At 40.6% G+C, this 14,228-nt stretch overlaps 1 protein-coding gene across 1 annotated transcript; it reads left to right on the plus strand.

Moving 5' to 3' along the window:
- The first annotated feature begins 9,868 nt into the window (after positions 1-9,868).
- On the plus strand, positions 9,869-11,173 carry LOC127529753 (GTPase IMAP family member 9-like). The gene has a single exon (XM_051934463.1). The coding sequence runs from the start codon at positions 9,909-9,911 to the stop codon at positions 10,932-10,934; it is 1,026 nt and encodes a 341-aa protein (XP_051790423.1). The 5' UTR covers positions 9,869-9,908; the 3' UTR covers positions 10,935-11,173.
- Positions 11,174-14,228: the final 3,055 nt, after the last annotated feature.

A 14,228-nucleotide genomic window follows, 5' to 3' on the forward strand; every position in this document is an offset into this window, starting at 1 on the left:
CAGCTCCTAATCCAGATTGTGAGGCATCAGATGAAATTTTGATTGGTTTATGCGGATCATAGAACTTTAAAACCGGCTCTTTTATTAGTAGCTTCTTGACTTCCTTCCAGGCCGTCTCTTGTTCATAGTTCCAAGTCCATTCCACATTTTTTTCTGTCAGTTGTCTAAGAGGTGCCAATATATTTGACAGATTTGGAATAAATTTTGCCTGATAATTTACCATACCTATAAATCTCTGTATATCTTTCTTACACTGAGGTCTTGGCATGTTTTCAATAGCAGATACTTTTGATTTATCAGGTTTTACTCCTTCACTGCTAAGAATATCTCCTAAAAATGTTAGTTCCTTAACTCCTACCAAACATTTTCCTTTGTTTAACTTTAAATTTGCTGTTCTGGTAGCATCCAACACTTTCTTCAGCCTTTCATCATGCTCTTCCTTTGATGAACCCCATACAATTATATCATCCATGGAGGTGTCAACTCCATCAAAATGTTCAAAAATCATATGAATTGTTTTGTGATAGACCTCTGGCGCCGATGCTATGCCAAAAGGCAATCTCAGAAATTGATATCTGCCAAATGGAGTATTAAATGTGCATAATTTAGAATTAGACTCATCCAATTTTAGTTGCCAAAATCCTGATGAAGCATCTAGTTTACTGAAATATTTTGCATTTGCAAACTGTGCCATAATTTCTTCTCTTGTTGGAAGTTTGAAATGTTCCCTCTTGATGGCTCGATTCAGGTCTCTGGGATCTAAACATATTCTTAATTTTCCATCTTTCTTTTCTACAATAACCAGAGAGTTTACCCATTCAGTAGGTTCATTGATTTTCTTGATTACTTGCAAGCTCTCCATTCTGTCTAGTTCCTCTGCTAATTTCTCTTTCAGGGCAAATGGGACCTTTCTGCAGGGGTGTATGACAGGAGATACACTTTTGTCTGTGATTATCTTGTGTTCCCCCGGAAGACAACCTAGTCCCAAAAATAGATCACTATATTTTTGGAGCAGTGCTTCATATTCAGTATTGTCCTCTATGTTAATAGTAAGCACTCTTTCAATCAAGTTCATTTTCTCACAAGCAGACAGTCCTAAAATTGCCTGAACTCTCTTTGGCACGACCACAAATACCAGTGAGTATTTTTTGTTTTTGTACTTAACACAAGCTACACATTGCCCTGTAACAGGTATTTGCATTCCTGAATATCCAGTAATTTTTATTTCTGTTTCTTGCAGACTTGGTCTGGGCTGCAGTTTTCTATATTCATTTTCAGGCATAATGTTCACTTGCGCCCCAGTATCTAATTTAAATGAAATAATGGCATTGTTCACTTGAACTGGCAGAATCCATTCTTTCCTTCTCCCATTTACTTCAGTCAATGCATCTATATAAAATTCCTCAACTTCAGTTTCTTCTACAGTGTGCACTTGACTTGGTTTCACTTGTGATTTACAGCAGCGAGCAAAATGGTTATTCTTCCCACATTTTTTACAAACTTTATTGTATGCTGGGCACTGTCTGGGAGCATGATGTGATCCACAACGTCCACATGCCTGTTTTGTGCTGTATATTGTTTTATTTCCACTTTTATTTTCCTCTGTATTTAAATGCTTTTTGTTCTTTCCTTTTTTGTTCAGCACGTGTACTGCGTTTTCTTCATTACACATTTCTTTTACTTGTACTTTGATTGTTTCGGCTGCCCTACATATTCTTACTGCTTTTTCCAAATCCAAATCCAGCTCTCTTAGTAACCTTTCTCTGAGTGCGATATCTGGTATTCCGCAGACGATCCTGTCTTTTATTAAAGATTCTGTTAACTCTCCAAATTCGCATGTTTTACTCCGTGTGCGCAACTCGGTAACGTACTCATCAATCGTTTCACCTTGCTTCTGTATACAAGTAAAAAACTTGTGCCTTTCGAAAGTGACGTTCCGTTTTGGAATGCAATATCTTTCAAATGTATCCAGTATAACGTCTAACTTCATATGTTCTCCCTGATCAAACTGAAAGTTGTTATAAATTTCCGGCGCTTCCTCCCCAATTATATGTAACAAAATGCACGTTTTCATTTTGTCGCTTTTTTCATCTGCACCAATTGCCGCTAAATATACTTCGAAGCGTTGTTTAAACCGTTTCCAGTTCTCGGCAAGGTTACCTGAAAGCTGAAGGCTAGGAGGTGGCTGTAGCTTCTCCATTTTAACGACGTCTTATTTTCTTTTCTTCTCTTTCTTTTTTTTTTCGAGAAAAAACAAATGCTTCGCAGGACACGTATCTACTTCAACTGCACCGCTTCTGACACCATGTCATGTTCTTTGGGTTCTGTAATATGTGACTTTAATGCAGTTGAAAGTAACACAGAAAGATTTATTTAAATAAAGTCTTTACTAATGAATTACTCTAGTGGTTCATTTACAGGTCAGCCATCTTTCTTACAACCGCCATGTCTCTCCCCCGAGTTAGGGATCATCCCTCAATTACAAGAAGTTAACATCAACTTTCATATAAAGAAGTGTTTAACAATTACTTATCTTGACACTGAGGACTCCTATGACTACAGATTTTTATTCCAACATATGGTACAGTCTAATTCTTATGTTTATTTGACTCTTAAAAATAATTGCAGTTTCATGACTTTCATCATTCCTGCTCACCATCCAGTCGTGGGGTTGCTCAGGAAAGCCGGCCTGAACCATCGCCCTCTCACCCAGGCCTACAGAGGACATTCTCACCACAGGCATCACTGTCTGGTATGGGAACACCACACAGGCAGAGAGGAAGGCTTTGCAAAGAGTCATAAAGACTGCGGAGAGGATCATAGGGACAAAACTTCCTTCCATGGACTTTATGTACGCACATCGTTGTTGGAAAAGAGCAGATGGAATTATCAGGGACTCACTCCATCTATCTCACTCTCTGCTCAGACACAAAAACTGTATGAGACACAGCAGAGCGGACAGCATCATCACTCACAAAACAAGGTTTTTCAATAGCTTTTTCCCCACCACAGTCAGACTGATGGCAAAACAAAATTATTGAATATGTGTAATAACCTCACGCTACCTCACTTCACTTATCATGTAAATGACGAGTGATAAATGTGCAATATTTTAACTGGGCAATACCTACAATATATTGTATTTTTTTGTGTAGATATTACCACCTTTCTGTATAGTGCTGGTATAATCTACATTATTTATTATTTTGTTTTACTGTTTTTAATTTTTTAATGTTTTACTATGACTCGGACAGAGCTCTGCACAAGAATTCCAATGTGCTTTGACTGTTGGTTTTATGCACAAATGGCAAATAAAAGAACCTTGAACCTTGACACCATGACACCTGATGTCCACATCACCTTTGAGTGGCCTCTACAGCTCATGTGTAGGAAACAGTCCATCCACACTCCACATCTCTAACCTCAGCCAATGTGTTGTAGCAGCTCTTCAGCAAGTAATAACTGACTTGATCTCAAATGTGATACCTGCTAACCCTTTCTCCAGATGCCAGTGTCACATTTAAATGACATACCCAGAAAAGGAGGAAGACATGCAGCCTATCAATGCCAACCACTTCTCAGGAAAAGCTGATCTATTAGATTGCGGTGTGGCATGCCACCCTGTAAAGAGCAGCTGGCAGCACAAATATATGTTGGGGTGCTGGCCTCAGCAAGCAAGAATCTATAAGGAGATGGGCTGGACATTGGGAACATCATTTATATAGTGCTTGTCTAACCTGGGGCATCACCAGCATGATGTGATAGCCACCATTGTTGTGTAAGCATGCTCACCTTATGAAAAGGATTTAGGAGTCATAGTGGACCCTATTCTTTCAACTTCCAGGCAGTTTTCAGAAGCCATTAAGAGCGCAAACAGAATGTTAGGTTATAGAGCACAATGTGTGGAGTACAAGTCCAAGGAGGTTCTGCTCAAGCTTTATAACACACTGGCGAGGCCTCATATGGAGTACTGGGTGCAGTTTTGGTCTCCAGGCTATACAAAAGAGATATAGCAGCACCAGAAAATGTCCAGAGAAGAGCAACTAGGCTGATTCCACGGCTACAGGGGATGAATTATGAGGAAAAATTAAAAGCGCTGAGCCTTTACAATTTAATCAAAAAAAGATTAAGAGGTGATATGACTGAAGTGTTTAAAATTATGAAGGGAATTTGTACAGTGAATCGAGACTATGACTTTAAAATGAGGTCATCAAGAACACGGGAAAACAGTTGGAAACTTGTTCAGGGGGAATTTCGCACAAACATTAGGAAGTTTATTCTTTTAGAATACAGAGCGCGTTTTGCTCCACGCATGCGCAAAAGGCAAAAGAGCGTGGGTTTTGATTCTGAGAAGGGCACCGGCCCAACACCATCGATTAATTTTTTTTGTTAATTTCAGAACAAAGGCTTGTGCAGCTAAGGACACCTGACAAACTTTTTTATTGTAATAATGTGCACAGTAGTTTAAGTTTACACCTATCCCTTAATCGATATTTATAATGCTATTAAAATATGTTTAAGTGAAGTAGAAGCAAAATTTGCCAAAAAAAAGGCTAAAGGAACCAAAATTTGTGGAAATAATAATAATAAGTGATGCTTCTTGTAATAAAATAACAAGCATTGCAGTGAAACGAAAGCGAAACTCCGAGGTGGTAAAGGTTTCGATTGTACAGGGTGTGGCGTGCTCCTGAAATATCGAATTTATTTTTTTATTTGAAAAACTGTTTGAGCGTCTCTTTCTGTAAAAAAGACGACTACCTTCACTCAGCGAACCGAGGAAAAAGGAGCCATTCGTTCATTAAGATCGAGCCCGCCACGGACTGCCTCAGTGGGCTGTGGCTGCGGTCGAACTCCACTACCCCATGTAAAACTGCAAAGTGACCGGAGGATCGCGGCTCGTTTCAGCGACAAAACGAAAAAGTCGTCTGACGATATTAAAAGGTACAAAGGACTAGGAAGTTATGGACGAGAGCATTTCAGGCAAGTTTTTTTTTTCTCTCGTTACATTCGGGAGGTTGGGCTGAATTTTTTTTCTTTTATAATAACACGGAAAAGAGAACACAACCTTATCATGTCATTATAATCTAAAGTTATCTGCACAATTGAAAACTTGAAACTTGCTCAGTCCGGTTCAGCGTCTGGGAGGACTGCGGCCTAACGCGACAGAACCGAGCGCAAGAAAATAAACAAAACCTTGACGGAGCGCCTATCTGTCCATTACTGTTAGAAATAACAATAATAATAATAATAATAATAATAATAATAATAATAATAATGTTAGCGAACGTTTACACAAAAAGGCATTGTGAAAAATTTCCCCTTGTCCTCTTAATAATTCTACGTCAGTTCAGACCTTTACAGCTTTAGTTAACTCTTCATCGTCATGCCCTTTGTATTTATTAATATATTCAAGCTTGAGCCTTTGACGCTGTGATTTGAGCTTCTGGCCTGTGCCTTCTGGCCAAAAAGATTAAAGGAGGACAATGCTGCAAGAACAACACTGTCACAGATATTGTTGGTGTACTTTAAAGTTCTCTTGAGATAAGGGTCTAGTTAGCAGTATCAAGGTTTTTATTTATTTTTTTTTTTAGCTCATCCATGCATTTTCCTTACCCGCTTATCTTGTCACAGGAGCCTACCCCACCTAGCATGGGACACAAAATGGAAACAATCCCTGAAACAGCACACCAGTCCATCGTGGGATAAGCACACACACACACAGGTCCATATAGCAAACACAAACCTACCTAACATGCATGTCTTTGGCATTCTGATGAAATCTACGTTGACAGAGGGAGAACATGCAAACTCCACACAGGAAACACACGGGTCATGAACTCCAGTCTCCTCGTTACTACTGCACTCTTAAAAATAAAGGTGTTAGAGTGGTCCTTCATAGTGATATCATATGGATTCTCAAACGACCCATTCACATGAAGGTTCCAGAAAGAACCTTCATTTATATAAAATCCATAATGGGCTCCATATAGTAAATAACCATTAATAAATAGTAACAGATTTGTGAAATACCAATGGCTTATGACAGGGGTGGGCAAAGTCATTCCTGGAGGGCCGCAATGGCTGCAGGTTTTTGTTCCAACCCAATTGCTTAATAAGAAGCACATATTGCTCAAGGAACACTTCTGCTTCATTTTAGTTATCTCCCTCATTAAGATTTTGAACCCTTATTGCTTATTTAAGTGTTAAACAGCTGCATTCTCCGTTTTTAATTGCTCCTTATTAGCAATAAGATGCAAATGACAAAAGAATCCAGCAGTTATCCATTTTGCTTGTCACCCTTTACACCTGTGTGTATTTATCGTGCACTATTTGGTTTAATTAAATACTTGGAAGAAAGAGAAGAGAAAAAAAGTGAAGGATTGAGAATTACCCATCCATTTTACACTTCAAAGTATTTGGATGATATCCTTAGAATGGAAAAAAAACCTAAGATATGAGAATGACTTGACATAGCAGAGTTAAAGCACTAACAAGCCATGAAATGTAATTATTGGCAAGGATTGTCTTCTAATTAAGCAACTGGGTTGGAACAAAAACCCGCGGCCACTGCGGGCCTCCAGGAATGACTTTGCCCACCCCTGGCTTATGATATTAACTCTTTCAGGGTTGATGTTGACTTTTGTCAAAAGGAGGAGTTGACGATGGTAATCGACTGTAAACTATGACAAAACCCACCGTTACATTTTAGTTGGACTCTCATTACTAGAAAGAAAGTTAGATTCATTAGTTTGAATGAGATTCCCTGCACTCTCGTGAGTAGCAAGGCGCACATGACGGCAAAAATGGCACTGACATCTGGCGAGAGATCAAAGCGAATGTGTAAAGCAAAACACTCCGTGAACGACTTTATTGCCTATTATCTCTGAACTGGACTATGACTTGTCGGACTCAAGTTTTTGATACAAGCGATCGAAGATGAATGTGAGGTTTCAGCTTCAGCTGATTGGTTCCCAGCTAGCCGTGGCACTGACAGTGTTTGCCAGGGAGGACTGCCACTTAACAATGATAAGAGGTAGAAACCAGATTGTAACACACTGCGCCCGTGTCCCAGCCACACAAAGACAGCCTGGCAGCAAGCAAGCCGCGCATTCTTGGCAAACTGACAACCACAGCATGCAGCAACAGACGTTTTATGTTGACTTCTGAGTGAAATCATTGCTTTTTGGAAAAAATATTTAGCCCTCAAAGAGTTAAAAGGACTCTTGCTGCATACAATAACAAAGGCCCACTCCAAGTCTTCTTATTCTGTTAGTGTCCTGCTAGGTAGCCTACCATATGTTAAAGATTCCTGGTTTCTTCTACATATTAGAAGGGTTTTCAAAGCACAAAGAACTAATGTCATGCAAAGAACCTTCCTAGAATGAAACTGTACTTTGTCAAGCAAAGGTTCATCATAAAACCACATATCCTAGTAAAGAACCATAAAATGCAATTAAAAAACTATTATCTTTAGGAGTGTGTGCCAACATTTTGCCCTGTCCAGGACAGTTAATCCACTGTTATCCAATTGGGGGCCTAAAGTTTTGCTGCCATATTTTGTAACATAGAAAGGGAAATCAGATACACTATTTTAGCCATGGGTTACAGGAGAAAACCATCATATCAATTTTAGATCTGTTGTATCCATAGAGGGTGAGGTCAGGCTGCTGAAGCGGTATACTGTAAGTGACAAGGTAGCCGTGTTTAGAAGGAGGTCTTTAGCTCCTGTGCCAGGTGGTAAGTGAGATGCAGACACCATCTAGATATATGGTATCCAAGTGAAACCCTGCACCATCATGCTGTCCCAGATTTCATTTGATAAAAGATTAAATTTTAAGTTTTTCAGATGATTCCTATTAAGCAAAAAACATTTTGTTTTGTTTTCATCCATCAAACCATCCATCAATTTCCAACCCTACTTATTCAGTAGAAAGTCGCAGAGTATACATTAATTTTAATTTAAATTGCAATAGTTTATCTTTTCTTTTGTCCTGAATGTGTTAATCCCATTATTGATCATGTTCATTCCAGTTGCCAGTCGTGGGCTGGAGGCCATCTCAGAAACACAGAAGCCCAAAGCAGGGACAGTTTGCCTGTCTATCTCAGGGTGGTCTCCCTCATAACAAACTTTCACTTGCCAATTTACTTAAAATTAGATATCTTTGAGATATAAGAGGAAATTCAGAGCAAAATCCATGAAGTGGAGCAGCAGATCCCAGCCAGACAGTGTCCAAATCAGGATTTGTACTTATCATACTGGAACTTTGAGGCTGCAGTGTTAAATACTGTGCTGCAGCACTGTCTTACATGACTTAATGGTAAATGATTTAAGATTAACGCCAAACAACATGGCATGTAAATGTTAATGTGTTACACATTGATGAAAACGAGGAATATAAAATGATTTTTATTTTCACAATATTATCACAAAAGTAAAAGCCTGTGCCATTTGGCCACGCCCCCATTGCTGTATTACCCAATGCCTTCTCAACCCCAGTAAAAAGTCAGTTTTGAAGCCCCTCCCCTTTTTGCCACAGTGTTTGACTCTTGGCCATTTTCACCCCAACATTTATTTATCTTTATGTGAAGCAAGTAAATTAATGTCGAACTCCATTTAAAGTGGGAAGTTACAGTTTTTAAGTTCATAGTCAGAATTTTCAACTGGAATACTCTGTAAAGTCATATTTCCAGCTTAGAAACTTGAGATTGGTCTGTCAAGTCCAAGTTTATCCCACTTCAGATCATGACATCAATCCAAAATGGTGATGTACACAATGAACTTTATTGAAAGCTGTAGTATTATACTGTTTATGAGCACTTCTGTCTATTTGTATCTCATTAAATCTGTCGTACACACAGTGCTGTCCAACTTGTATCTGTGGATGTGCTGCTATGGTGTTTGGATATGCAAAATAGTATGTATTGTGTTGTTATCAACTACTGTTGGAGTAAGCACAACAAAGGGATTTCCTCAATGCATCCATATTATGTTTCCAAATGTTTTAATGGAATGTGGTCAGCTCAGGTGTGATGTCATTCCCTGCTCCATCTTCCGACTTCTGAGGTAAATGGAACACAGCATTAGATTGTTATCTTGTCAGTAAAAAATAAACTAGTGTTGAGCATGGGAAAGATGCTATATAAATAAAATGTATTATCATCATTATTATTATTAGGATGGAACAGTGGTTAATGCTGCTGCCTGACAGCTCCACCATCCTGGGTTTGAATCCTGGCCTGAAAACCATCTGCATAAGGTGCCAAAGGTTTTCTTCATACTGATGCCATAGGGAAAACATCTGCATGAAGGTTATAGAAAACACTTTTCATTGTGATCCCTGACAGTTTCCATGAATATCCATAAACAGAAAACAGATTTGTGAAATCTCAATGGGTTCCTGATGTGAAAAAGACTCTTACTGTATACAGTAGTACTGACTAAGTTCAGGTTTTCTTGATTTGTTAGTATCCTGCTAGGTAGCCCACTACACCTTTAAGATGTCTATTCACAAGTTAGGAATCAAAAGAACCGTATCATAGTGGACACTAGTAGACTAGCACCCCATCTCTTTTTGTCCCTTCCTTGTGCTGCTGGGGTTGGCACCACATTCCTGAGCTGGATAAATTGATTATAATCAAAGAATACCCAACAACTGTGGAGCTCCAGTGTGGAAACACATCACCAAATGGCAGCGCTAATCAGCTTTGTTTCCATTGTGTAATTTTTTTTTTGTGTTTTAACAGGTGAAACTCAAACTTCACTTATCCAGCACTCATTGGACAGTCCACAACCTTTAATTGGAATATACAGGTTCAGAAAAAAAGTATTGATGGCTCAGTGACGTGCTTTGTATTTTATTAGTGTCTTATTCTTGTTTCCATTGATAGGAGATGCAGAAGTCCAATCTATGGTGCAGCCTTCCGAGTTGAAGCTGGTGCTTCTTGGGAAGACAGGAGCTGGCATAAGTGCATCAGGAAACACCATTTTGGGCAGAACTGAATTTAAGTCCACTATAAGCTCCAACTCCATCACTGAGCAATGCCAAAAAGCTGGTGCCACCATAAATGGCAGAGATGTTGTTGTGATTGACACCCCAGGCTTCTTTAACACCAAACTTACAGAAGACGAAGTGGAAGGTGAGATTGTGCAGTGTTCATTTCCCTCCTCTCCAGGGCCGCACGCCTTCCTGGTGGTGATTCCTGTTCGCATTTTCACGAAGGAAGACATGGCCACAGTAAGGAAGATCCAGGAGTTCCTAGCTGAGAGTGCCGCCCAGTATGCGTTAGTTTTGTTCACCCACAAAGACCAGTTAGGTAAAAGCAGTAGCATTGAGGACTTCATCTCTGTGAACGAACATATCATGAAACTGGTCCAGCAATGTGGCAGCAGGTACCACACATTCAGCAATAAAAATCAAACTGACCGCACACAGGTCACGGAGCTTCTAGGAAAGATAGACAATATGGTGGCGCTGAATAGAGGACAGAGCTGCTTAATGAAATTGGAAATAAGGAAAAACAAATCAAACCCTGAGTCAGAGAAGTCCAGCCACTGCGTAACGAAGATTCTGAACCTGGTGGTGGCCGTGCCAACTGGGATCCTGCTAGGGTCCCTGAGGGGTGTAATTTTAGCCTCACTGCCTGTTTTGTCTGTAGCTAAATTAGACAATGGGCGCTTACTGACTACAATGCCGGTGGACTTTGGTGGCAACGGAATATCCCTGTTAGGTGTTGCAGTTTTGAGTGGTGTAGTTTTAGGAGGATTGACAGGTACGGCACTAGCAGTAAAAGCTGCCATCAATGCTGATGGTCCAGTGGAAGCTGAAAAAGACACCTTTAACAGTATCATGCATTTTGCAAAACACAGAATAGAAAATGTCTTGGCAGTTGTGAAACTGATAAGCACAGTGAGTGAAAAGGTGCAAATAGCATGAAGCCGGTGAGGGTGAGTGGTGGCGGCGGTGGGATTTGCCTTCCTTAACTGTTTTTCAAGATGAAGGTGAGGTTCAGTAATTTGGGAGTTTCGTTTTTAATTTAGTCAGGACAAAGGTGCACAGAGGGGAGGAAGACCTTCTGATGTTCATTATAACATATCTGGGAGCAGTGAGGTGGCACAATGGGGAGCACTGCTGACCTCGCAGATCTGGCATCAATAAATTCAATTCTAACTACAGTTGCTGTGTTCAGTTTGCTCATTGATGTTCATGTGGGGATTTATTCAGGAACTCCGGTTTTCCTCCCACATCCCAAGGGTCTGTGTTTAATATTATTTTCTAATGTTAGATTGGTTTAGTGAGGTGTTTGTGTGGTTTGCTTGTCCCTGCCTTGCTTTTGATGCTGCTAGGATGGTCTCTGGTTTGATTGAACAGGTCAGAGAATCTGATGTTATTATAATGCTTTTTTTAATTAAAAAAAATGAATTTCCTTAAGAAGTGTTGCAATATGAACTATTAAAAATTACAAATACATGCCAAGTCATTCTTCAGTAAATTTCAGAGCCACAGTGGAAATACAGCATCAATACGGATATCAGCAAGAGTGAATGGGAGGATCTACAGGACGGTAGTGAGACCAGCTATCTTATATGAGTTGGAGATGGTGGCACTGATCAGAAAGCAGGAGACAGAGCTGGAGGTAGCAGAGTTAAAGATGTTAAGATTTGCATTGGGCATGATAAGGATGGACAGGATTAGAAATGAGGACTTTAGAGGGTCAGATCAAGTTGGACGGTTGGGAGACAAAGTCAGAGAGGCGAGATTGCGTTGGTCTGGACATGTGCAGAGGAGAGATGAGGGGTATATTGGGAGAAGGGTACTAAGGATAGAGCTGCCAGGGAAGAGGAAAAGAGGAAGACCTAAGAGAAGGTTTATGGATGTGGTGAGAGAGGACATGCAGGTGATGGGTGTAACAGAAGAAATGGCAGAGGACAGGAAGAGATGGAAAAAGATGATCCACTGTGCAACCCCTAATGGGAGCAGCTGAAAGAAGAAGACGAAGAAGGGGAAATACAAACAGAGTGCTTAGACATTAATAAGGTTTATACCAGGGTGCAGGGTGATGTTGAAGTTTTCATTGCCTTCTCCTAATGCTCCTCTGTTCTGCCTGCTCACTTCTGGCATGGAGTTGGTGTGTACTCCTTGTGTGCTTGTAAATTTTTTCTCAGCATTCCAAAATATTTGAGGGGTAATTTTTACTGAGAACACTAATTTGGCTCAATGTGAGTACCACGTCTAGGGCTGGTTCCTGTTTCTTGCATGATGGTGCTTCTGTGACTCAGAACCGGACGTATGTGGTTGGCAGACTTAGAAAATAATACCACAAATATCCTTTTGTTTACTGTAAACATCTGCTGTATTGTCAATGCAAGTAAATATCAACATGGTGAATCGCACCTTATGAAGTGTGAGCAAAAATATATCATTTAATGTCTGTGCCAAACACGCTAAATAATCTTGTTCTGTTGAGTGTGACGCTTGGGTTGCCTGATTCAGGAGAACTTCTTCCTGTTACACTTGTGTGTGAATGATGGCCATCTTTTTACAATCTGAATTTCGCTCCATGGACACACAGCAGATAAGTTCGCTTCCTGCCTCACTGATATCAATCAGCATGTAAATGTCGGCTTACCTTCATCAGCTAAATACATCCATCCATTTTCCAACCCGCTGAATCCAAACACAGGGTCACGGGGGTCTGCTGGAGCCAATCCCAGCCAACATAGGGCACAAGGCAGGAACCAATCCCGGGCAGGGTGCCAACCTACCGCAGGACACACACAAACACACCCACACACCAAGCACACACTAGAGCCAATTGAGAATCGCCAATCCACCTAACCAGCATGTCTTTGGACTGTGGGAGGAAACCCACGCAGACACAGGGAGAACATGCAAACTCCACGCAGGGAGGACCCGGGAAGCGAAGCCAGGTCTCCTAACTGCGAGGCAGCAGTGCTACCACTGCGCCACCGTGCTGCCCTAAGCTGAATACAATAAAAACAAACTGCTTCTTTGACCCCAGACAGCTCAACCCAAACTCTGAATACTTCCTACTAGACTCCTACTAGTCAATCATTCACAGCCAGCAGCCTCGGAGTTAAAGTCAAACGGCAGCGAGCCACTTCCAGTCACCATTAAAGCAATGTTACCATGTCATCCTTCCTCCTGCCCCATGTCAGACCATTATCACCTCTCAACTAGAATACTGCAATTGACTTTTTAATGTATGACTCAGGGCTGGCATGATGGGTGAGAAGACGAGGTGATCACCTCAAGAAGCGATTTGGTAAGTGTGGCATTTTCATACAGCAGCATTTTCTTTTAAAGTATGAAATAGCAATACAAAAAATGTGAGTTATTTAATAGCCTTTTTTTGATAGGCTTTCCCTCCTACTGACACTTTCTTCCAATGACCAGTCCCTCAACACCATCTCCACTTCATCAACAACAATTCCTAACACTTCAACTGGAATGGCCAGTGATGGGCCAGCATGGACTTTCCCTAACTAAAGACCAAGAGGAGGCTACACACAGGGTAAACCAAAGGACCAGATGAAGTTTAGTCATCGAGTTCTTAAGGCCTGTGTTGACCGACTTTTCGGGGTCCTCTGTCACCTGTTGAATCTGTCCCTAAGGCTACAGAAAGTGCCACTGCTGTGGAAAACATTCTGCAATGTTTCTGTTCCAAAGCAGGCATGTGCCTCTCACCTAATGACCACAGACCAGTGGCACTTACATCTCACATCACAAAGGCCTTTGTGAGGCTGGTTCTGAATTATATGACTGCTCTAGTTGTAGACCATCTGGACCCATTACAGTTTTCCTATCAGACAAAGATTGGAGTGGAGGATGCAATTATCTACCTGCTCCACAAGGCTGGACAAAGCTGAGAAATATGTTTCTGATTTCTTAAATGCCTTCACTGCTATTCAGCCATCCCTGTTAAGGGGTAAACTCAGAGACATGCAGGTGGATGAACCTATGTTGTCCTGGATAATGGACTACCTATCATCTATAATTCACATGCTTATTCGTTGAAGAGTTAATTATCAATTTATATTCAAATAACGTAATGAGTTCTCTATTCACTCGAAGTTATAACAATTGTGAGGAGACATTCAGCCTTGCAAAGCTCACACTTTTCAGGAGATGCTCAAGGATATTTTATGACCACAGAGAATCAGGACCTCGGTTTTATGGCTCATCTGACGGATGGTGCCAGTTTTACAG

Source organism: Erpetoichthys calabaricus, chromosome 12, assembly GCF_900747795.2.
Source record: "Erpetoichthys calabaricus chromosome 12, fErpCal1.3, whole genome shotgun sequence".
Lineage (NCBI taxonomy): Eukaryota > Metazoa > Chordata > Cladistia > Polypteriformes > Polypteridae > Erpetoichthys > Erpetoichthys calabaricus.

Excerpts from the sequence above, each read along its gene's own strand:
- LOC127529753 (XM_051934463.1), top strand. The coding sequence starts at position 9,909 with ATGGTGCAGCCTTCCGAGTTGAAGCTGGTGCTTCTTGGGAAGACAGGA.